Source organism: Narcine bancroftii, chromosome 10, assembly GCF_036971445.1.
Source record: "Narcine bancroftii isolate sNarBan1 chromosome 10, sNarBan1.hap1, whole genome shotgun sequence".
NCBI lineage: Eukaryota > Metazoa > Chordata > Chondrichthyes > Torpediniformes > Narcinidae > Narcine > Narcine bancroftii.
The window spans coordinates 98,344,379-98,366,021 of record NC_091478.1 but is presented as its reverse complement, the minus strand read 5'-3'; the positions used below and the strand labels follow the sequence as shown (position 1 = coordinate 98,366,021).

General features: G+C 42.6%; 1 protein-coding gene across 1 annotated transcript in view; it reads right to left on the bottom strand.

Moving 5' to 3' along the window:
- The window catches only part of LOC138745028 (cadherin-8-like), a 190,918-nt gene that overhangs the window by 39,006 nt on the left and 130,269 nt on the right, over positions 1–21,643 (bottom strand). The window contains exons 6-8 of the mRNA XM_069902069.1: positions 17,785–18,038; positions 8,022–8,158; positions 159–280 (exon numbers count right to left, since the gene is read on the bottom strand). Of these exons, the coding sequence (XP_069758170.1) occupies positions 159–280; positions 8,022–8,158; positions 17,785–18,038 (513 nt within the window). The remainder of the gene's footprint in view (positions 1–158; positions 281–8,021; positions 8,159–17,784; positions 18,039–21,643) is intronic.

Genomic DNA, 21,643 nt, shown 5'->3' with positions numbered 1-21,643 from the left:
AGTGCTCAAATCTGAAGTCCCCTTGGATGAAACATACACTGTCTGGATGTGGACTTCAACCTTTACTTGTAATATTAGTCTCTTGCTTTGCCAGGTGTAGAACTAAAGAATCTTGGGGACCAATGATGAGCATCAAAGGTCTCCACTCATCTACCCACCTGGCCAGACTTTCCATTTTCACACAGGTAAGCTTCAGCTTGTGAGGAAAGCTCAGGAGCATTGTCATTAACATCAAGAACTTTAATGGTCACCAGGGCTCGAGACATCTGGCTATGATTCCCTGCAGGCAGAAAGAAAGCAGGACACTTCAAAATACCCAACTCAAATAGAAAATGGTTCTGACAAACCTGAATCTATTTCCCTGCACCTTTTTCACTCTTGTGCATGCAAAATCTTTATTTGGAAGATCAGTGTTCCTTCATCATTCTCTCACGTGAAAGAGTCTAACCATCAAAACCTTGACAACCAATGGCGTTGCCAGTAACAAATTCCCCACCATCATCACCACAGGGTCACCACTAACCAAAAATATGAACAACCACATAAGGCTGGGTTCACACTATGGAGAAACTCAACTAGCCAAAGAGGATCTGTGGATGGTAAGGGGGAGTGGGGAGGTATGGAGGGAAGTTGGATGAATTTTGGATTTTGGCCCTCTATTATGGCATGCGTCCTGCATTACTTGGTGGCTGATAAAGCATAGAAGTGGGGTGTCACTGCCACCCACCCCAGAGACCACAAGAAGTACCACATTTGTGGCCACACCTCCTCCCTCACCATCATTCGGAGACCCAAATAGTCCTTTCAAGTGAAGCCTCGCTTCATCTGTGAATCTGCATGAGTCATCTACTGCACCTGGGGGTCCTGCATGGCCTTCTCTACATTGGAGAGACTAGACACAGACTAGGAGATCGCTTCGCTAAGCATCGTCGCTCAGTCTGTATCAATGACAGAGATCTCCCAGTGGCCAACCATTTCAATTCTGCACCCCATTCATGCACCGACATGTCTATCAAACAAAGTCCACCCAAAACAATAATCCCAATGGCATTAACACCTCTTCGCCGGTTTCTACGAGACCATTCCTCCCCATTCTCCCTCTCTTCCCTATCCTTCTGTCTCTTTTCCTCCAGCTCTCCATCTGCTTCCCTCTCCATTCACGGAGCCAACCCCCTCCCCCTGCTGTCTGGTGTGCCTTCCTTCCCTTATCTACCTATTACCTCTTGCCTGTGGGCCTGGGCTTCAACCCTTACCACTCCTCCACACACCATTTTATTCAGACTCATCTACATTTTGCTCAGATCTTGATGAAGGGTTCAAACTTGAAATGCTGGTTATGTATTTTTATCTTTGCTATATAAAGTATGCTATTTGAGTTGCTGAGTTTCTCCAGCATCATGTTTTTACTGAGATTAGTAAAATTGTGCAGTCTTTGCTCAGTAGCATCTGATCTCTCTTTGTAACTTTGTACCATGACTGACATTTTAAATATTTGGACATGCTGCCCAATTAACCTATAATCCCCATACATTTTGCAAAGTGGAAGGAAACCAGAGCATCAGGAGAAAACCCACGCAGACAGGGGAAGAGCAAACAAACTCCTTACGGACAGCGCCAGATGCTAAACCGAGTTGCTAATGCTGTAAGAGTGTTGCACTGACTGTACTAGTTGTTCTGTGTATGAGATGTCTAACTGGGCTGCTTGCAAAACAAACTTGATCACTGCACGCTTCAATGAATTTGAAAAGTTTCAAATACTTGTTCCTTAAAACATTTCTTTAAGAACAATTCTAAAACACTCAAGTTTCTCCATTAATATAGATATACAGTTGACGGAGGCAGTACTGAGAGGTTCACGAGATTGATTCTCTGTTGAGGAATTGCCTTATGAGACAATATTTATTGTATTTTATGAAGGATAAGAGTTGATCTCATGGAGGAATAAGGTTCTGACAGATCTTGGCTGGAAAGATGATCAATGGATGTTTTGTTTGTCGGGAGAATTAATTGGATCATAATTAAGCTCCTTCAGTCTTAGAAGAGCACATGAAAAACACCACAGATGAGAAAGTATCTGAAGAAAAAGAATTAGTTGGAAAGTTTCAAATAAGTGACTTTTCAGAAGAGCTCTCTTGAATGGAATTGATACTCTAAGGTCAATACATCTCTGTCATTGTTGGCTTCTCAAATTAGAAGATGTGTCATGAAATGCCCCACCACACCAAGTTTTGCTTGAGGTAATTTGACTCCACGACACGACATCACCAATTTTTTTCTGACTCATTAAGATACAAAATGCTACTTCATAAATACGTGAAGTGTTTGAATAAATATTGAACACAGCAAATAGTAGCTACATTTAGTCTAGGGGAAAAAGAATTGCAGGAAATTAATGTAAATCCCTCCAAATGATCTGGCAAATATTTCACTTCCATCTACAATGCAAACACTCATTTAAGAAACCTTTCTAAACTGTTCATTTCGGGAAATGCAAGTGAATTCTATTGGTTGCTCACCTGTATATGCTGGTTGTATTCTGTGATTGCAAGACATACGGTTGTACAACAGAGAAACACGAAACCTGAAGATACTGGAATCTTGAGTGAACAAAGAGAGACAGTTCCACTTTTTCAGAACAGCCCCACCACCCCCTTCCCCAGTCGTTTCCTCCCCTACCTGTCTCTCCTTCTCTTCCACCTTCATTTGTCTAGCATCCTATCAGCTCTTGGTCCTTCCTCAGCTTTCCCCCCCAACTCTTTTTATGATTACTTCCCCCACTTGCCACTTTAATCTTCACCCATTGACTCGCCTCAGCTTCTCTTTGTTCCAGATGTACAAAGATGCACTGTGACAACAGTAGGTGATTAGGAAGGTGATTACCATGATGGACATCATTGTAGGACCAGATGAAGTCCAAGGGTAGAGAAGACATGGCTGGTATTTGTCTCTCAATTGCCCTGGAGAAGATGGTTGAAGAAATGATGCTATCTTTTTGGTGTTGTTGGAGTTTCAGGAGTTAGACTCAATGACAAGAAATGAAAGATACTATTTTATCAAGTTGGAAGTGGTGCTACAGAGATTCATGAGGATGTGGTTAGGATTTGAGGACTTCAGTTGGACTGGATAAACAAGGATATTTTTTAAATTCCCTGGAACTTAAAGTGGTGGAGGTAGTTTACTCAATTTAATTAATAAGAGATCCAAGGTTACAGAATACAACATGTATGGAATGAGCTGCTAGAGGAAGTGATGGAGGTGGGTATAATTGTATAGCTTCAAAGTTATTTACACAGATTCATGGATAGAAAAGGTTTGAGGGACATTGAACCATAGAACAATTGCAGCACAGGAACAGGCCACCTCGGTCCCTCTACTCTGTGCCAAACCAAGTATTTTTTCTAGTCCCACTGACCTGCGCCCTGCCCTCCCACCCATGTATCTGTCCAAATTCTCCTTAAATGCTACAATTGAGCCCACATTTACCACTTCAGCATGAAGTTCCCCCTCATGTTCCCCCTAAACCTCTCCCCTTTCACCCTTAGCCCATGTCCTCTGGTTTGTATCTCACCTACCCTCAGTGGAAAAAAGCCTATCTACATTTACTCTGTCTGTCCCCCTCATAAATTTAAATTTCTCTCAAATCTCCTCTTATTCTTCTATGCTCCAGGGAATGAAGTCCTAACCTGTTTAACATTCAACTAAACCAGATCCCCAATATCCCTCAAGAAGGTGGACTACAGTAGAGATTACCTATATCTTCTAATCTTGCTTTTGATCTTGACAGGATCATGCAAACTCTGTACTCTCAAAATTTCACCTTTGAAGGTCCTTCACTTACCTTGCACATCCTGGAAAACAACCTATCTCAATCCACGTATTCTCGATCCTTTCTCATTTCCTTTCTCTAATCTAGCATCTCAACCCGAGGCTCAGCCCTATCTTTCTCCATAATTAATTTGAAACTAATGGTTTTATGATCACTGGACCCAAAATGTACCCAACACATTCTTCTGTCACCTGTCCTATCTCATTCCCTAATATTAGATCAAGTATTGCACTCTTTCTAGTTGGTACCTCTAGAAAGGATTTAGAAAACTTTTGACTGGGTCAAAAGGAGGTATATTGATCTAGCTCAGAATGGTAACCTGGTTGGCATGGATGAGGTGGGCCAACGGGTCTGTTTCTGAGCTGAATAACTCTGTTAAAATGGAATGTGAGTTGGAGGGAATCTGCTGCTGCTCTCCTCTGCTTCTTTGTTCCTTCTTAGTCAAATAGGTCATGGGTTTAGGATGTGCGGTTGAATAGCCTGACAGTAACTGCAGTGTATTTTGTTGAGTGCTCTGTCTATTGTATGTGGATGTGGATCACTACCGACAAAGCAGGCTGCTTGGTCCTGGATGAAAAGATACAGGATGTCTGGAGTATTATGAACAGATTAGGTGTCCTTACTTACAGATGGCTACACTTGCCCTGGAGGCAGTGGAGAGAATGTTGATCGGATTGATTCTGAGGATGAGGGAATGTCTATGATAAATGGTTCAGAAAGTTCATTGATGACAACACACCCACTTACTCTGCCATCGATGTACAATTTAAGCAACTTCTACAGAATGCACTATAGCCAATTGCCAGGGTTCCTTGGGGCAGCACCTTTCATGGTAGTTGTGACTACAGTGGAGATTAAAGTGGTGTTGGTTAGGGTAACTGCAAAGAAGTGGTGATTACTGGGAGAAGGAGGGGAGCACCTGTGGTGGATAGTCAGCACCACCAGGGAGGGTACCAGGAGGCAGGATGGTTACTGGGGCTATGGACCACTCCCATTGGTACTGTGACTGACAGCACAGAGAACCCATTTGTTTTAAGGACATGGAATGGGTGGAAGCTACTGGGAATTAATCTGATTGGCCCATTATGTTAAAATACCAGAGACCCTGTTTGACCGGACCAATTTTCTTGCTTTGCTTTTATCATGTGGTTTTATGTGAATATTTTAAATCAAAAATGACTCCAGAGAAAGGTGACTTTATTTTTACCAATGTCGGGTTAGCAGGCAGAAGAAAGCTTTTACACTGTATCAGTGATAAACAAGAAATCTAAGCCCACAAACTCTGCCAGTAAGAAAGATAAGGGCACAAAGACATGGGAAATATCACCATCCTGAGCGAACTAGGGTTATTCTCCTTGGAGTGATGGAGAATGTGAGGTGGCTGAATAAGAGACGTATAAGATGATGAGAGGCATAGATGGGGGTGGAGAGATGGAGAGTCAGCCTGGTCAAAGGTTTGATCTGTAAACTTGGGGGTGGGGGGGGGGCGTTAATTGTCTATAATGTTTTTGTTTGTCTTTTCGGTAGCTCCACAGAGGGGGGAGGAACCTACAGATGCAGCAGTGGTTAATTGTTTTCATAGAGTGTGATTGAAAATAAAGTAAAATGCTTTAATGTTTATATATTCATGCAAGTGAAGTTTGTTCAGTGTAAGTACAGTATAGTATTCTCGTCTTTTGACTTTTTAAACTGTTTTTCTTTTCTTCATGCACATCTATTAATTGAGTATTCTAAGAGTAAGTCTCAACCAACTGGAAAGTACATCTACCAATCCCCATGGATCCAGATACCAGGGGCTTTACTGAAGATGATATGAATGAGAGACATCAGAGGTTCTAGCAACTGCCCCAGGTGTATCTTGCTAATCTTGTCCTTGAAAATGACGTGGGGTACACTGCAGCCACTGGGCACGAATGGTAGTTGCGTTACAATGCATGTAAATAAGAACGACATTGCCCAGCATGCAATGCATGCGGTTGGGTGGAAACGTAAAGTGACATATGACGGGGGTTGTCATTGGAAGTCAGTTGAATAAGCTCAAGGACAATAAAGTTGGTTAAGTGTCAAACCCATGTAAAATCATTCTTCTTGAAAGAACAAGCATAACATTGTGTCAGAAATGTCTGAGTGAGTAAGACAAGACAATAGTTCATAAGCAAAGATAAGTTAGTCCTCCCACACTGATGCAGTTTACTGGCAATCTAGTCAATAAATGGAAACGCTTCAAACAGTGATTCAATATTCATTTAGAAGCTGGTGGAATGGAAGAGAATGATGAAAAATGGAAAGCATCTATATTTCTGCACATGCTGGGTAAAGATGCCTTGGACATCTATTACAGTTTTCAACTTGAGAAAGTTTTCACGTTGGATACTCTAATTGCAAAATTTGAGGAGTATTTTGTTTCAAGTAAAAATGTCATGTTTGAGAGATTCAAGTTTTTTTTTTCCCCTATGACCAGAAACAAGGTATGAGCTTTGACCAATACTTATCTGAGTTTCAGACACTGAGTAAGTCTTGTGAATTTGGAGATTTGAAAAATTCAATCATTAAAGACAGAATAGTTTGTGACACCTCAGATCATGGACTTGGAGAAAGACGGTTGCGTGAAAAAGATTTGACTCTAGAAAAGGCTGTGAATATGTGTAGGGCAGCAGAGACCACACGAGCACAAGCTAAGGAGCTGCACAGGATAGACACTACAGGACATGCGATGAAAACAGATAAACAAAGCACAAGGAGTTTCTCAAAGCAACAACAAAGTAGTCAGGTAAAACAGCAAATGCAGCAGGTGCAGAGGTAGAAATATTCCAAAGATGTGTCCTGCCTATGAAAAGTTCTGCTATAAATGTGGGTAGAAGAATTATTTTGCAAAGTGCTGCAAAACAGGGGATATCAAGAGAAAGGTGCACACAGTGGACGAAGAAATGGAGGAATTCTTCATGGATTCACTCCAGAATGATGCTGGCAAAACAGAACGGATCATTCCAGCGACTGTGAATGAGACAGTAAATTCCATTTAAGCTCAACACCAGAGCCCAGGTGGATCTGTTATCTATGGGCCATGAAGAGCAAGATTTATCCTGTGAAATTAAAAATGACAGGATACACTGGAGAGAATGTCCCCGTAAAAGGGGGCTGTATGGTGACCTTCAAACATAAAGGGAGGCATCTAAAGTCACAGCTACTGATTGTAGAAAGGAAAGTACAGCCAGTATTAGGTCTGCGTGCATGCCCTGGCCGATGACCGGCTTGTGGCGGACGATGCCCAAATCAAATTCAAAATCTGTGGCTTGCACTTGATAGATATCGCTCCATTCCTGTGTCTGTTAAATGCTGCTATTGTATCTGCTTCCTCCTCTACTCCTGGCAGCTGGCTCCAGGTACTCACCATCGGTGCAAAATATTTGCCCTCACACAGCTCCCTTCCTCCTGTCCCCTTAAACATATGCACTGCAGTGTATGAAACTCTTGCTCTGGATGAAAACTTTTTTTTTGACTGTCCACTCTATCAATGGCTCCTATGATTTTTTAAACCTCGATCTGGTCACCCCAACAACTGCAATTTGTCATTCAACAAGGGAACCCGCTGAATCTGGGGTCAAATGCTGGAGAAACACAGCAGTTCATTCCAGAAAGGGATCCATTCTTCAGGGCTAAACCCTTCCTGATTAACATTACAACACACTACAGTCCCTTTATCCCACAATGATGTGCCAACCTATATAAACGTAGTTACCAACCTAATCCTTTCTGAACTCATACCCATAACCCTCTACTTTTCTGGCATCCATTCTATCCTCGAGTATTTTAAATGCCCCTATTGTAACAGGCTCCACCGCCACCTCTGGCAATGCATTATAGGCACCCACTGCTCCTCTAAACTTTCCTCCTCTCACATCATAAGGATATTCTATTGTATTTGGTACTGTCATCCCTGGACAAAGGTGCTGGCTGTCCTCTCTAATTATATGCCTATCACAATCTTGTTGACAAAATAATTGTAGATAGATGGAGCAAACTATAAATTGGAAACCTGCAAAAAATGTTGATGCTGGAAAGTTCATGTGAGAGAGTGACGATTATCCACAGCCCCAGCTCTTCCATTGCCCTACATCTACTGCCATTTACACTGGCCTTACTGAAAGTTGGCCACCCGGAACCATCAAGTCAATTAGCCAACACAGGTACGTACTGGTTTCCATGGCAATGATGCTAATATTATGCCAAACATCTGTCTCTCTGTCCAGAGGTTTTGCCAGCGTTACTTTCCCATCGTCAGCATCAATGTTGAACAACCTCTCAAGGTCAGTGTGGCGATCAATGGAATACCTGCAAAACAAGCAATTTCAGTGATTATCCCAGGAAAAAAATGTTCTCACAGCAAAGTGCCAGCGAGGGTGGGGGGGAGGAGTTAACTGCCAATGTTTGGTAAAATAGCTGATATACAAGAACCTATCTATTTATATCGAGCTCACTCCCACTTTTTTATTATAAAGTCAATGCACAATAATTACAAGTTTTCATCAAGAGAGAAAGACCCTATTTCATAACATCAAGGTTTCATGTCCAATTTATGACGATTACCTCTCAATTGAAGCCATATTTTATCCCAGGAAAATCAACACTTACGATCTTTAGTTATCAGGCTGTTCGCCACAGAATAGGCCCAACAGGCCAATTTGGCTATGACAAGCACGTTGTTGTTCTAGCCCAGTCCCATTTGCCTGCATTTGGTTGATAACCTTTGACATTCTTCTCATCCAGTGTTCAAATGTTGTTTGAATATTCACAGGGAATTGTGAATGCATCTCAGACCATCACACACGCACATTCCCTTCTCTTCTTCAACTCCATCTGTACTTACCATAGCACAATGCAGCACAGAAACAGGCACTTTGGCCCTTCTCGTCCAGGACAATCTATTATTCTCCCTAGTCCCACTGACCTGCATCCTGTACATAGCCCATCATACCCTTCCAATCGATGTACTTGTCTAAATTCTTCTTAAAAATTAAAATTGAGCTCTCATTCACCACTTCAGCTGGCAGCTCGTTCTACACTCCTACCACTCTTTGTGTGAAAAACTTTGCTTTAATGTCTCCCTTAAACTCTTCCCCTTTCATCTTTAAACCAGGTCCTCTGGTTTGTACCTCACCTACCCTCAGTGGGAAAGTCTAAATTTACTCTGTCTAGACCCCCCCATAATTTGAAATACCTCTATCAAATCTCCCCTCATTCGTATATGCTGCATTGTCTAGGAAAAGCAGCCAACTTATTTATTCATCCCACCCCTGCCACATTCTCCTTCAGTTGGTGAAAGGATTTTCAAATGCGATATCGCACACTACCTGATTCAACAACAGTTTCTTTTCTGCCCTTTTCAAACTCCTGAATGATCTTCACTCGAGATATATTGCATTTGCAATGTCCTAACTGACCATCTCTGTAACTCTGCATGTCTGAACTCTATTTTACTTGTTGTACTGTGTTTGAGTTGACCAGCTGAATTGCTTGCTAAACAACCTTTCTCCGTGCACGTGACACTAAACTTAAAATTGAACTTGTATTTTGCAATTGTACCCATTCCTATTGCAGTTCATTCCAGATACTCCATGAATTGCCCTGACTAAAATAGTAATTTTATTAATTTATGGTGTGTTCACTGTCAGAGCCAATGTTTATTGACCATGTACTGCAGAGCTAAAGAGGCAGTTATGCATGGTTATAGTGGAGTCACATCGAGTCCAGTCAGAACAACCAATGTCCTTTCCTGAAGATATTATTGAACTAGATAAGCTTCTGCATAATTTTAGCAGTACATTATAGCTACAGTGAAAGAATAAGAATCAGAATTAGAATTTATTGTCATGAACAAGTCATGAAATGTAGTGTTTTGCTGTAGCATCATGGTGCAAACATTCATATAAGCCACCCTACAACAATAAATACAAAAATAATAGAGCATGAAAAGTAAAGCAGTGTCTTTAGTTCATTGATTATTCAGGAATCTGATGGCAGCAGGGAAGAACCTGTCCTTGTATCGCTGAGGGCTTATCTTTAGGCTTCTGTACCTTTTCCCTGATGGTAGCAGAGTGAAGAGGGTGTGGTCTGGGTGGTCGGTCTGAGGATAGAAGCTGCTTTTTTAAGATACCACCTCATGTGGATGTCCTCGACAGAGTGAAGTGTGGTGCCTGTAATGTCGTAGACTGAGTTAACAACCCTTTGGAAACTTTTCTTGTCCTGAGATTTGGGGCCTACATACCAGATAGCGATGCAACCAGCCTGAATGCTCTCCATGGGCCACCTGTAGAAGTTTTTGAGAGTCTTCAGTGACATACAGAATCTCCTCAAACACCTCAAAGACGAGCCTTCTTTGTGATTGCATGGAAGTACCAGGGCAGATCCTTAGAGATCTTGACACTGAGGAATCTGAAATTTTTGACCATCTTCACTCCTGAGCCCTCGATGAGGACTGGTCATGTTCCCCTGACTTCCTCCTGAAGTCCACAATCATCTCCGTGGTTTTGCTAATGTTGAGCACAAGGTTGTAGGTGTGACACCACTCAACAAGCTGCTCTACTCCCTACTGTATGCTTCCTCATTGCTGTCTGTGATTCCACCAACAACTGTGATGTCATTCTTTCTTTGGCTTGGCTTCGCGGACGAAGATTTATGGAGGGGGTAAAAAGTCCACGTCAGCTGCAGGCTCGTTTGTGGCTGACAAGTCCGATGCGGGACAGGCAGACACGATTGCAGCGGTTGCAGGGGAAAATTGGTTGGTTGGGGTTGGGTGTTGGGTTTTTCCTCCTTTGCCTTTTGTCAGTGAGGTAGGCTCTGCGGTCTTCTTCAAAGGAGGTTGCTGCCCGCCAAACTGTGAGGCGCCAAGATGCACGGTTTGAGGCGTTATCAGCCCACTGGCGGTGGTCAATGTGGCAGGCACCAAGAGATTTCTTTAGGCAGTCCTTGTACCTTTTCTTTGGTGCACCTCTGTCACGGTGGCCAGTGGAGAGCTCGCCATATAACACGATCTTGGGAAGGCGATGGTCCTCCATTCTGGAGACGTGACCCATCCAGCGCAGCTGGATCTTCAGCAGCGTGGACTCGATGCTGTCGACCTCTGCCATCTCGAGTACTTCGACGTTAGGGATGTAAGCGCTCCAATGGATGTTGAGGATGGAGCGGAGACAATGCTGGTGGAAGCGTTCTAGGAGCCGTAGGTGGTGCCGGTAGAGGACCCATGATTCGGAGCCGAACAGGAGTGTGGGTATGACAACGGCTCTGTATACGCTTATCTTTGTGAGGTTTTTCAGTTGGTTGTTTTTCCAGACTCTTTTGTGTAGTCTTCCAAAGGCGCTATTTGCCTTGGCGAGTCTGTTGTCTATCTCATTGTCGATCCTTGCATCTGATGAAATGGTGCAGCCGAGATAGGTAAACTGGTTGACCGTTTTGAGTTTTGTGTGCCCGATGGAGATGTGGGGGGGCTGGTAATCATGGTGGGGAGCTGGCTGATGGAGGACCTCAGTTTTCTTCAGGCTGACTTCCAGGCCAAACATTTTGGCAGTTTCCGCAAAGCAGGACGTCAAGCGCTGAAGAGCTGGCTCTGAATGGGCAACTAAAGCGGCATCGTCTGCAAAGAGTAGTTCACGGACAAGTTTCTCTTGTGTCTTGGTGTGAGCTTGCAGGCGCCTCAGATTGAAGAGACTGCCATCCGTGCGGTACCGGATGTAAACAGCGTCTTCATTGTTGGGGTCTTTCATGGCTTGGTTCAGCATCATGCTGAAGAAGATTGAAAAGAGGGTTGGTGCCAGAACACAGCCTTGCTTCACACCATTGTTAATGGAGAAGGGTTCAGAGAGCTCATTGCTGTATCTGACCCGACCTTGTTGGTTTTCGTGCAGTTGGATAATCATGTTGAGGAACTTTGGGGGACATCCGATGCGCTCTAGTATTTGCCAAAGCCCTTTCCTGCTCACGGTGTCGAAGGCTTTGGTGAGGTCAACAAAGGTGATGTAGAGTCCTTTGTTTTGTTCTCTGCATTTTTCTTGGAGCTGTCTGAGGGCAAAGTCCATGTCAGTAGTTCCTCTGTTGGCGCGAAAGCCGCACTGTGATTCTGGGAGAATATTCTCGGCGACACTAGGTATTATTCTATTTAGTAGAATCCTAGCGAAGATTTTGCCTGCAATGGAGAGCAACGTGATTCCCCTGTAGTTTGAGCAGTCTGATTTCTCGCCTTTGTTTTTGTACAGGGTGATGATGGTGGCATCACGAAGATCCTGAGGCAGTTTACCTTGGTCCCAACAAAGCTTGAAAAACTCAGAGAGTGGGAGGCGGCAGCCCCAGTCCAGGCACAGGGTGAGCTGCGGCGGCCTCGTCCCCGGTCCGGGCAGTATGGACCGACCTAGGAGGGGAGGCAGGCCCCTCCTGTGATGTAATTAGCAAATTTGTAAATAGCATTGAAATTGAGCCTGGCCACACAGCCATGGGTTGAGCAGTGGGCTAAGCACGCATCCTTGGGGTACACCCATGTTGATTATCAGTGAGAAGACCTGGTTTCCAGTTCATACTGACTAAGGTCTTCCAATGAGAAAGTCAAGGATCTAGTTGCAGAGGGTCAGAATTTGTAGCTTTTTGACCAGTACTGAGGGAATAATGGTATTGAAGGCTGAGCTGGAGTCGATGAAGAGCAGCCATATGAATTGCTGTTTTCAAGGTGATCCAGAGCTGAGTGGAGACCCAGCAATATTGCATCTGTTGTGGAGCGATTGTGATGATAGGCGAATTATAGCAGGTTCAGATATTTGCTTAGGTACGTGTTAATTCTGGCCATGACCAGCCTCTCAATGCATTTCATTACAGTAGAAGTTAGTACTACTGGGTGGTAGACGTTGAGGCAGCTCACGCTACTCTTCTTGGGCACCGGGATGATCGATGCCCTTTTAAAGCATATGGGAACCTCTAAATGCAGCAATGAGAGGTTGAAAAAATCTGTGAACACTCCGACTAGTTGATTGGCACAGATTTTCAGTACCCTGCCAGGTACATCGTCAGGGCCTGATGCCTTACGAGGATTCACCCTCTTGAATGAGGTTCTGATATCATCCTCAGAGACACGTATCGCAGGATCCTTAGCCTTTGCAGGGATTCTAGTAGGCACTGTTTGGTTCTCCTACTGAAAATGGAAGTAGACGTTGTTCAGCTCATTGGGTAATGAAGCATCACAGCCATCTATGGTGTTCAGCCTCACTTTGCAGGCTATAATGTATCTGTCTCTGGCCTACTCCAGAATTGTCACTTTGCTTCAGAGATGGCTTTCTGCAGGTCATACCTGGATGTCTTGTAGAGATCTAGATCCCAGGCCTTAAATGCCCTTGTTCTCATCCTCTGATTCATCCAGGACTTCTGGTGGGGGAACACCCGACATGTGCGTGTGGGCACACACTCGTCCACGCAGGTCTTGATGAAGTTGCTGTCACCTGTTTCATTCAAGTCTATGGATGAATTCTTGAGTATGTTCCAGTCCACCGATTCAAAGCAGTCCTGCAGACTCTCCTCTGCCTCCCTTGACCATACTTTTACCATCTTTACTACTAGTGGAGTGGTCCTCAGTCTTTGCTTGTACACCAGGAGGAGAAGTGCAGCCAGGTGATCAAACTTGCCGGTGCAGTCGTGGTATGGCTCGGTAGGTGTTCTTCATGGTGGTGTACCAGTAGACGAGTGTGATGGCTTCCCTGGTCTCGCATGTGACATGTTATTGGTAGTTTGTCAAAGACGACTTCAGGTTGTGCTGTCATCAGGATGTGATGTCACATGGCTGTTAGTCACAGTGCTCAGACCCCCCCCGCCCCTGCCATCACCCGCCCCCCCCCTCGTGCCAGCCTTGACATTAGCCTTCGCCAGAATGTACACTGCAACCAGGATGATGGCGGTGAACTCCCGGGTGGAACTTCATCATCAGATGTTCCAGATCAAGGGAGCAGGACTGGGTTATGACCCTCACGTCTGTGCACCACGATGAATTGATGATGACACAAATGCCTCCTCCCCTGGTTATACCTGACACCTGTTTCCAGTCAGCATGATGGAGGGTGTAGCCCTTGGGCAGTTGCGCCATGCCTGGAATGTATGCGTTTAGCCACGTAAGCACATCACGCAACACCCTGATGTCTTTCTGATGCTGAAGTCTGGCTTGGATTTCGTCAAGTTTGTTCTCCAAGGGTTGTAAGTTGGCCAGGAGGATGTTAGGGAGCAGAATCCTCAGGGCCTGGCACCTCAGCTTAACCTGTAGCCCTCCCTCTTGTTCATGTGGTCACGTCTTCTTTTCATGACCTGTGGGTCCACTGCTGGTAGTTCCCACGCTGTTTAAATGGTCTGTGCGATGTCCCCTTAAATCTCCCATGATGTTAAATGTAGTGAGTATCTGCTGTTTGCGACTCCTAAGAAGTTTAAATGGCCCAATTGCTGGCTGTTTAAAATTCCTGTGGTTTTGAACTTGCCTGAGCGCTGGCCGTTTAAAGATCCTTCAGTCTGCAGATTCTTCCATTTCCAAGGTCTGTCAGCAATCTTCGGACTCCTTATTATGGGGCAAGTTTGATTTTACTCTACTTATTTCAAAGCAGTTGTCACTGTAAGGTGCAATTTTGGAGATGAGCTTTTCTAAAAAATAAAATCAGATTTGTTTAGTTACATGAATTAAAATTCTCCAGGTAGGTTTCAATTTGTACCTCTATCATACTGTTCTACTTCTTTCGCTATTAGTCCACTACTCAAATTCAGCACTGCCTGATTTACCCACCATAGTTAAAAATGAAGTTGAAAGGCACGGTTAGGATAGTGGTTAACGCAATGTTGTTTTGGGGTTCAAATCTAGCACTGTCTGTATGTTCTTCCAGTGCCTGCGTGGATTTTCTCTGGGTGCCCTGGTTTCCTTCCACCCGTTCAAAATGTGCTGGGGATGTAGGTCAATTGGGTTTAATTTGGCAGCACAGACTTGTGGGCCAAAGCCTGCTACTGCACTGCATGCCTATTTTCTTTTTTAAAAATAACATTTTATCAGGTAATCTGGTGCGGTTAATATTGGCCAGGGCACCAGTGACAGTTCTGGGAGTACACTGGCATGCAATCAGCAGAGCTTAGCATTATCACAACAAGGTTCTGACTGACTTTTAATTCCCGGTCAGATATTTCCATTCACTGAGTGAACCTTACGGATTTTGACAAGGGCTTTGGTGAATGATTGACTGTGGTCACATGCACCACCAAAGGGCTAAAAAAGAGTTGATTGCTGCTCGAGTGCATCTTACTCTGGTCTGACAGCCAGCTCGATACCTGCAGATTTCATCTTTCAAAGCTCCTTCAAAGCTCAGCACGCTGGAAAAATAATTTTGTCTTAAATTAAGCTGCAATAGTTCTTTGCAGGACACGGTTATTATCGGAAGTGTGAGCTAGACAAACACTTTGAAGTAAGTACAGTAAATCATATGTGAAAACAAGTGCAATTGCATCCTTACGAGAAAGTGCTGAGGTTATCTATCTACTGAGAACATAAGAATGAGGGGATAGGCTGTTCAGCCCTTCCAATATACTCTTTCATTTAACAAGATCATGGCTAATCTGTCTTAACACCAGTTTCTTGCACTCTCTCAACATTCAGAATCAAAATTTATTGTCATGAACAACATGAAATTCTCTGCTTTTCGGACATATTGATGACAATCTGCTAAGATCCCGAAATTCATTGCTCTCCATTTTGAATTCAATCACCAATCAGGGCTTCACATATCTCCAATGAAACCAAAGATTTATTACATCAGTGAAAGGATATTTAGACAGGCAGAGGATGGATGGTTATGGATCATGTGTCGTTAGGTAGGTGGGATCAGTTTAACTCAGCGTATTGTTTGGCCCAGACATTGTGGATTGAAGGCCTGATATTGTTCTGTTCTGCGTCCCACATTGTAGATATCCCATTCTCTGAGTATAGAAGTTTCTCCTCACTTCAGTCCAAATTGGCATATAATTTATTCCAAGAGAGACTTGAGTCCTGAATTGCACTGCCAGGAAACATTCTTCCGACATACAGCCCCTAGATCCCTGTAAAACTGTTCTATGTCGGGACACCCTACTGCTACACGAGGAGTGGTCTCATTTAAATGTTATAAACCATCTTAACTCAAATCCTCATGCAATAAATGGCAACATACTACTTGTCTGCAGGGCAGTATGTCTGACCTTGGCCTCATCCACTGTCAGGGTGAGGCTAAATATAAACGAGGAAAAATACCTCATTATCCTTAAACCTAATGGTATGAATATTGATTTTTCTAATTTTAGATTACCCCCCCAGCTCCATCTTGTTCTCTTCTTGCATTTGGCCCATTTTATTTCTCTTGCATCTCTCCCACTTTGTCTGGGATCTACCAATCAACTACTTTCACCTCTCAATCTTCCTTCACCATTCCCTGTTTAACCCTAATGGCCCTTGTTCAACCCCTCCCACCCTGTCTTCATTATATTGGCTATTTCCCCTCTGCACTCTCAGTGTCATTAAAGGTTCAGATCCAACCATCGACCATTCTTTCCTACTAATGCTGCTTGACCTGCTCAGTTCCTCCAGCAGAGTATTTTAGTTCTTGTAGTCTCTGCATTCTTCCCACAACTCCCTCCCCCACTGTGATTTGCATTAGTATAAACACATTCGATTTTTATTTCATCCATTGGAAATAGCGAAGACACAGAACTGATCTCTATGGCAGTCCGTGAACAACAGACTGAAAAAGACTCAGTATTTCCAATGATTCTTTTACCTTCACCGTTAGCTCTGTGGGATCTCGTTACATACTTTGGTCAGATTATCAGAAGCATTTAAAGTGGAGGTTAATATATTTTTTAAAAGATCAGGGGCGATGGGGAACTGGCACAGGAGGTGAGGTCAGAGATATATCAGCCATGGTGAATGGTGGAGCACATTGAATGGAGCCACATTCAATGGTGGAGCAGGGATTAATGGGCTGAGTGGTCTGTTTCTGGGCCTATTTTCTCTATGTGCTTGAGAGTCCAGGCACTTCAACATGAAATGGTCAGCTGTCTATCACTGAACAATCTCAGTGAAGCAATTATATTTATGTCTTTCCCATCTCAAAATGGGTTTTAAATTTTAATTGTGCTTTAAAATTTGATTTTCAATCTGAACTGCACATTTGAGAATGTGAGAAGTGGTGTGAAAATTGCTCAGTTACAGACAGCACAGGCTAAATCAAGCTGTTAGGGTATTAAAGCTTCCTGTGCTCTCTTATTAGTTGAAGCTATTTGCTGAGACATGAATAGATCAATTGAATAAATATATAAATCAAACACTCAGAGCCTTGGAGCAGTACAAGTTATGCAAAGCACTCATTTCTCTCAGCAGTAAAACAAAGATATACTTGCATTTATATCACATCTGTGATACACAAAGATAGCTTGAAATACTTCTTGCCAATAGAGTACTTTGCAAGTACAATCTCTGATACATAGGAATCATGAGAGCCCGCTTGAACATCACAAGATTCTGTCAACAGCAATTTCACACTGAGTGTGTGTGTGTGTGTGTGTGTGTGTGTGTGTGTGTGTGTGTGTGTGTGTGTGTGTGTTGGGGGGGTGGGTATGTGTGTGGGGGGTGAGTATGTGTGGCTGTGTGTGGAGTTGTACAATCAAATTCAATGAGGTATCTTCCACTGTGGAGTCGCTGGTGACCTTCAATTTCAAGGTTCACAGATGCTTAATGAAGGCACTGAGCACATGAAAGGATGATAACAAGAGGTCAATTTCCCTCATGAATTGTCCATAAATGATTGCTGCCCATATTCCCAAAAGTGACAGCAGTTGAACTAGTTCCTGGGGTGGGGTTTGCACCCCATTAAAGGACTTACAGGCACCGATAATAAAAAAGTTAGAAATAGGGATGTGGCCTTCACTACCTTACAGAGCTCTCCATAACATCAGGGTCACGAGCCTGAACCTCTCCGATGACTGAGCCCAATGCTGCATTCTCCTTCGCTTCCAAGAAGTAGGCAGATGATGAGAATATGGGAGGTTCATCTGCGTCATCCACTGTAATCTTCACGGCTGCAGTGTCTTTAAAGGGTCCCTTGCTGATAAAGCGTGGATCGATATGTGAGTTCCCTGCCTCCACTTTCAAGGTGTAGGATCTCTTGGTCTCAAAGTCCAGAGGCTGCAGGAAGTGACAAAGATGAATGCTTTCCACTAATGACTCTAAGCAGAAGCAGAACAAATGATATTAACACTGATGGATGGAATTTCTGTGGTATCAGTATATCTCACAACATGTTCACCCAAGTATTCGGAAATAATAAGGCAGTTTTTTAGCAATTATTTATTGCACCAATTTTGTTTGGAGGACGGAAATCTGCTTACAGAGCCATTAATATTGTTTCATCCATATTATAACACTCGAGGACTTTTCATTTCCCCACTCTTTCACTTATTGAGATAATCTATTTAAATTTTAACGGCCTTTACATATGCATGGATCCACTCTGTTTCTTCATTGTTAAAGATGTACATGATTATAATGTCTCTTTAAGTGATGCTTCTTTAATGAATATTTTCTCAGTTTGGAAAAATACTGGAAAAGTTTCTACAAACATTACCGGTGATTCTCAATTTGAAATTAAACCAAATCCCTTAGTTGCTCTGTTTGGAACTTTTGGAGAAGATAATGTTTTGTTAATGCCAATTAAATGTTGCATTTTATCTTTTACTTCGTTTCTGGCCAGGTGTGCTATTTTGATTAAGTGGAAAGATAATACCCCATCTATTCATGCACAATGGGTACATTTGGAAAAAAAATAGATACTCAATTAATGATTCAAACATTAGATTCCAAATGTAATGGGGCCGCTTCATGGACTATTACCATAATCTCTAGGGTCAGTGTTAATACCGAATTTTGGCCCTGTGTTGTCCCACTTCAGAGTGGGCTACTTTGTTTCATCATTATTAACTTTCAACTTTATTTAGGGTTTGGAAAATTTAAATTTATTATGTCCATTCTTTATTATTATGGCTGTGCTTTTCGGTATTTTTTTTTTCCTGGAGCACATCCCATAATTGCACTGAACAAATTTATTAGCACTGAAAAACAATAAAAATATTTTAAAGAAAGGTTTGCCATATTTTTTTCTATTGAGATCCTGTTGGATAACAGATTCAAGTGTTGCTACTTATTCCCAAATAATCTAACAATTTTACTTTTATTCAGATTGCCATAATCATCGAATTTTACAGCACGACTCCTCAGCCCAACATCTCTATGCCAACCAGGGCATCTCTCTGAGTGTGTGCAATTTACATTCATTGGAGTCATATCCATCCAAAACATTCCTATCTATCTACCTGTCCAAGTGTATTTTAAATATCATAATTCCAGTCACCTCTTCCACAAATGCCCTTGGGAGTCCTAGTGAAGGATTCCCTAAGAGTTAACTTGCAGTTTGTGTCAGTACTAAGGAAGACAAATTCATTACAAGAAAACTGGAATGTAAAAGCAAAGATGGAATGCTAAGGCTTTGCAAGGCATTGGTCAAAACATAAGTAGAGTACCGTGAGCAGTTTTGGGGCCAATATCTAAGGAAGGATGCCCTGGTGTTGGAGAGTGACCAGAGGAGGTCCAAAGAATGATTGCAGGTATGAGAGGGTTAACCAATAGGTTTGTTGACTCTGGGTCAGTACTGGCTGGATTTCAGAAGGATGGGGGCCGGGGGGGGGGGGAATTGAAACCTACTGAATGTCGAAAGGACTGGAGAGAGTTGAACATGGAGAAGATGCTTCCAGTAGCAGGAGCATCCAAGATCAGATATCACAGCCTCAGGAAAAAAATAACATCCCTTTAGACTAAAAATCAGGGGAAATGTCTTCAGCCTGAGAGTGGTGAATCGGTGAAATTTGCTGCCACAGGCTGTCATTGGATATATTTACTCATCATATTCTTGTTGAGTAATGATGTCAATGGTTATAGGGAGAAGGCAAGAGAATGGGGTTGAAAGAAAAAAGTATCACCCATGATTTGGGTGGTGGAGCAGACTCAGTGCGTTGAATGCATAATTCTGCTCCTACATCTTATGGTCTTCTGGTAGCTTGTTCAACATACTCAAACTCTTGGTGGAAAAAAGTTGTCCCATGGAGTGATTTTAATTCTTTCCCCTCTCACTTTAAATCAATACCCTCCTGCTCTCCTGGGAAAAAGACTGTGACCTTATCGATTTCCCTCATGAGTTTATAAACATTTATGAGGGTTCCCTTCAGCCTCCTACACCCCATGGAAAAAAAAAATCCCCAGCCTATCCATCTGTCCTTATATCTCTAGCTCTCTAGTCCTGGTAACATACTTGTGAATCTGTTCTGCACCCTTTCTAGCTTAAAAAATTGAAAATAATTTGTGTGCTGCCTTGTAAATTAGCCTCTAGTAGTATACATCTGTTGTGACTTTACACATTTTGAAGTAATCAAAATTAAGTGAGAACCTATTTACTTCAGTTGATGGAGATCTTTCCCCATAACACCACTGGGCTACAATAGACCCTGAGACTGTTGGCTCTGGTGAGTGAGTGTTGATCACTGAGAGCCTAATTTAAGACTTCTATTTCAGCACCAGAAATGAATCAAACTTATCTTGATTCCACTCAGAAGAACATAAGAACTAGGAGCAAGAGTCGGCCATCCAGCCCAACAGGCTCCGCCATTGAATGAGATCATGGCTGATCTCGCAGAGGACTCTGTCCCACACACCTGTCTGTACCTCATAATTCCCTCACTCTTCAAAATAAATTCAGTAATTCAACATCCACATCTCTCTCAGGGTGGAGAGATCTTAGTTATATTCCACATCAACCACTTTTACACCACTTTCCCCAAGTATCTTGAATTTTTTTTATATTGATGGAACATGTTTTGACCTCTGCTTTGAATGAACATAGTGACTGAGGATCTGGGGAAAATAATTCTAAAGAACTACCATCCTTTGGGTGAAAAAGTTTCTCCTCAGTTCAGTTCTATTCTCAAAAATAGGTATCCTGTTCCTAGACCTTTCAGACACAAGAAATATTTTGTTACTGCATCTGATATTTCAAACCCTTCAAGAATTATTTGTTTCAGTGAGGTCTCCTTTCATCCTTCTGAACTGAAATCTAATCTACTCATTCTCACTTTCTACAATATCGTCCCATTTACTTGCATTCTCAAAACCAGGGGTAGGCAACCATTTTTTAATACTCACATTCCACCTTATGCCACAAGTGCTCTGTGATGGGTAACTAATTGCTGAAGGCTGTATGTGAGTGGGAAGGGAAGGTTGAGAATCACTGCTCTAGACCCAATTGTTGCTGAAATATTTTGCTTGAGAAAAATTGTCATTGGCCCATTTCCTTTGGAGTTATGAAATCGTGCACATAACGAGTCAATTAGGGACGATTAAAACAGTGGTTTTCAAACCTTTTTCTTTCCTCCCACATATCATTTTAAGCAATCCCTGACTAATCACAGAGCACCTACGGCATAGGGAATACTTAAAGTGGTATGTGAGTGGAAAGAATAATGTTGAGAATCACTGACATAAGGAATACTTAAGGTGGAATGCGAGTTTAATAAAAAAGGTTGCCCACCCCTGCTCTAAACCTTTCCTATCCATGCACCTGCTCACAAATGTACTTTAAATGTAAGATTTTTTTCAAATCTTCTTAAATTAAATATGATAAAGAAAATTACCCTCCTAATCATTTTCTTTTGAAGTGATTTTTGTATAAACACATCCATATTCCT